We start from the raw sequence: 4,140 nt of genomic DNA, 5'->3' as shown, positions 1-4,140 counted from the left end.
ACCCACACGCTACTGCATCTTCATGCACCCTGCGTGAACAGAGCAGGAAGAAGTGCAGACGCCTACCCTCTCTGTGCAACCTCAATCTTCACCGGGTACTGTAATCCAATCCCCCCCCCCCCCCCTCCCCCTCTCTCTCTCTCTCTCTCTCTCTCTCTCTCTCTCTCTCTCTCTCTCTCTCTCTCTCTCTCTCTCTCTCTCTCTCTCTCTCTCTCTCTCTCTCTCTCTCTCATTGTAGTTGAGCAATGTGTTTGTTTGAGGACATCGTGAATCATGGATTGTGTTTTTTTGTTTGTACAGTAATATGAAGACTCCACCACGAAAGTGCACCATGGCAGCAGCTGATGGTGGTTCAGCTAGCATGCTTTCATCTAGTAGCAAGCCTAGGAGCTCCACAACATTGGGCATGAAGTCTGAAACTATCGGCAAAAAAAGCATTGGTACAAATCAACTTTGTCTCTTCAATTGTAGCAATGTTCTTTTCAATGCTTGTTTATGTTTGTTTACTATGTCAAATGTGGTTTGTAGCAAGATCTTCCTGGAGGATTCAATACCCTAAGAAAACTCGATTTTGCTACACACGAGAGGAGTTGCATGAGGAGTATGGCTTAAGCTTGGAGGGCAAGCTCTACCAGCACCTCAGTGAGGTTGATGTCATAGATCATGATTGGCTGTCGGTCTTCATGAAGAAAAGGGAGAAGGGCTCTAAAATCTTTCTGCATATGATGCGACCTGAGTTTGTAGATGAATGCACGTTACTGTTTCACAAAGTCTACCAAAGCATGCCAGCCAACAAAGAGATCACACACAATTTTGCAACGTTGTTTGTGTATGAGCGATGCCCAGCTGCTCGGCAAGATCCTGCAGGTCGAAAGGTTGCATGGGCTGCTTTTGGTGAACAGGTTTAGGACCATTGCAAGAAGCTTCCGGGTGGCATCGACAAGAAAGTAAAGATTTGGCTGGAGAATAATGAGGGGACATCACTTCAACCCCTTCGTCTTGACAATGTCGGGGCAAGTCATAAAAGTGGGCAAAATGCTCTCTTATCTGGCAGCACTTCTCTAGTTAGTGCCTCCTTTATAAGCCAGCAAGTAAATGCACAGGTGGAGCAGATTCTGGATGCAAAAAGGGATGCATTAAAGGTTTTGAACACAACATTGGATAATGTGAGAGTAGAGCTACAAGACAGGAACCAAAGTATGTGGAAGATACAAGGGACATCTTCAGTCGCGGCAGTGCTTCAGGGGCAATTGCAAGAGCTCCAGATATTGCGGTCCAGCATGAAGGGAGTTGTCGATACTGACCCTGATTTTTTGGTGATTGAAGGCAAGATGGCTACTCTAACTAGTGCACTCATAGCTCTTGGGGCCGATGCAAGCAGCTCGAACATAAGAGATAAGGTGGATCATCTCCAGGTATGTGTCGACCAAGTCAAGGCAGGATTTTTGTTTATGTGGTAATGCCCTAAGTACTTGACATGGCACTCTCTTCTATTTAGGTGGTTTTGTTTGCCATGTCAGTTATTTCTATTTATGTGGTAATGCCCTAGGTACTTGACATGGTACTCTTTTCTATTTAGATGGTTGTTTTTGTCATGCCAGTTATTTCTGTTATAGTGTTAAGTGCCCAACATACCTGACATGGTAGTTTTTTCTATTGTGGGATTCTATCATGGTAATAGTGCCCAAGGTACTTGGCATGGTAGTTTCTTTTTACATTCTTTTTATTACGGTGACATTGACCAAGTACTTTTCCATGGTGGTTTTTTTTGCTATGAGTATTTGTTTTTTCCATGGAAGTTTGTCTATTATTGTGGTACTTGTCATGGTAGTTTTTTCTACCATGACAGGTGCAGGGGTCATGGCTATTTTTCCAGGTATCATGTAATGGCCAAAATGCCTGTCATGGTACTTCGTTTGATCATGGTGGTGTTTTTTTCATGGCAGTATTTCCTACTATGGTACTTTTCTTTTGCTATTGTTGTAGTGCTCAAGGTACTTTTGTACTATCCATGGTATATGTCATTACCTTAGAGGTTTTTTGGAAAGCCATCTCTGTTATGGTGGCAGTGCCCAAGGTACTTTTTCATGGTTTTTTTTGCTATGGTTGATTGTTTCTTTAAGGAAGTTTGTTGCTATTGTGGTTGTGCCCAAGGTATTTGCAAAGGTAATTTTTCCTATTAAGGTGGTTGTACGGTCATTGCTTATTAGTGTGTAGTGTCCAAGAAACTTGTCATTGTAATTTGTTTTTGGTCATGGTGGCTTTTTTGTCATGATAGACTTTCCTGTTATGGTAGTAGCTTTTGCCTTGATGTTTTTAATGGAATGGCAGTTTTCTATTATGGTGGTAGTGTCCAAGGTACTTTTCTACTTGCCATGGTATTTTTAATTGCCTTGGCGGTTTTTAGGAGTGTCCAAAGTACTTTTTTATGGTATTTGTTTCTGTCAAAGGTACTTGTCATGGTACTTTGTGTTGTATTGGTGGTTCTCATATCTAATCCCTGTGGGCCTTTTGTTCTTCATTTGTCATGCAGAAAGAAGTGACTGACTTGGAAGCATCAGCGAGTACGTGTGTGCAACAGATCAACTTTTGTGAGAGCATGTTGGAGCAGGTGAAGGCTGGTGACACAATGTTACTCCTTCCGACAGCTGGCCAGCACTTGAGCCACTTGCAGGCTACATTCTCTGTTCCAGGACTATGTGCTGCATGTGGTCTTGCATTCATGGCTTCCCATGTGGTTTGTGTATACACGCTAGCATGTGGTCATGCATACCATGCTCTGTGTTTTGCTGCCTGGCTTGGATCAGAGACGGTATGTGCGGACGCCTCTTGCAAGAGTAGTATTCCAGATTCACTTAAATCAATGCTCCTGCATACAGGTTGGTTACCGTTGCTTCCAATATCATATAAATCCAAGAACAGTTCCGGTTGCCTTGAAGTATCTGCTGATTGCACAAGCCTGAACATCGCTGATGTGCTTGCAGGTTCTGGCCATATTCCTTGTGTGGCGCCGAAACAGGATGACGTGCCAAAGGTTGTGCTACAAGATACTCCTGAAGCCCATAGTGTGTACTCTAGTGAGGGCACTCCAGTTGTGAAGGTAGACCCCCCTGCAAGCATAGTAGCAATTGAGCCACAACCAAGCGAAAGCAGTCCAAAGGAAGATGCAACGGTTGACGATGCGGAGGCAATAGCACAAGAGGGAGTGGATGCAATGCAGCGCATGGTAGCTGGTGATGAGAATCCAGATTCTCCCATCTTTTTGAGTGACATGGTGAAGGTGTCAAAGAAGCGCAAGAAAAACAGTGATGGTAAGTGGTAATGGTATTGAACTTGTCAACTTCTATGCAATGTCTGCATGGGGCTGATGTGTTGTTTTATGACATAGGTGGATCTTCCAAAAAGAATAGACCTTCGGAGTCCACACGTTCAAAGCACCATGCTCATCATACAGATGGAGATATGGGAGAGAGGGAAGCACCCAGATCACCTTCTGCCGTGAAGAAGACTCCCACAAAGAGTACTCCCCTTCGCAATCCTTCTAGTGTTTCCCACCCCCCCAAGCCTCGAGTTTGCAAGAAATTGTGACTCTTCAATTGTAATACAAGAATCTATGATTCTTGATTTTGAATGCAAAAGAAACTTTTTTGTCGGCCTCTATGTTTTTGTCGCTTTTATGTTTCATAAGCACAATGTCTATGTTTTTGTCGGCCTCTATGTTTTTGTTGCTTTTATGTCAAATATTGCCTCGTGTTTATTTTTCAATGTTGAATCCTGTCTTTTACAGAGTGTCCAAAGGAAAAGGGGACCCTCAAGCTGCCTGTAGAGGAAATCATCATCATCAGAGATCCCCCAAAGTACATTCCCCCAGTTATCTCCTCCTTGCCATATGATGATCCAACCCGATCAGCCCTCATATTAGATCTTAATGGTGTACTTTGTCTTACATGTACACCTAATAAGCATGACCCTTTGTCTATCCCTGATATTGAAGCTACATCATTTGTCAAGCATGAGGAGGCAGATGGCAGGTACCTGTTTGTTCCGAAAGATGCACAGGATTTTATTGCATGGGCTGTGACATGGGCAAATGTCTACATATGGAGCAGTGCAATGCTCAGCAGAGTGGGCTCAAGAATT

General features: G+C 43.5%; 1 protein-coding gene across 1 annotated transcript; it reads left to right on the top strand.

Moving 5' to 3' along the window:
* Nucleotides 1-1,331: 1,331 nt before the first annotated feature.
* Nucleotides 1,332-3,588, top strand: LOC147428688 (uncharacterized). The gene is made up of 4 exons (XM_086497183.1): nucleotides 1,332-1,415; nucleotides 2,534-2,621; nucleotides 3,105-3,311; nucleotides 3,389-3,588. Exons 1-4 carry the CDS (start codon nucleotides 1,332-1,334, stop codon nucleotides 3,586-3,588), a joined length of 579 nt encoding a protein of 192 aa, XP_086353309.1.
* Nucleotides 3,589-4,140: the final 552 nt, after the last annotated feature.

This window comes from Adiantum capillus-veneris, chromosome 23, assembly GCF_014529385.1.
Source record: "Adiantum capillus-veneris isolate H3 chromosome 23, ASM1452938v2, whole genome shotgun sequence".
NCBI classification, from domain to species: domain Eukaryota; kingdom Viridiplantae; phylum Streptophyta; class Polypodiopsida; order Polypodiales; family Pteridaceae; genus Adiantum; species Adiantum capillus-veneris.
This window is presented reverse-complemented; position numbering and strand designations above follow the sequence as displayed.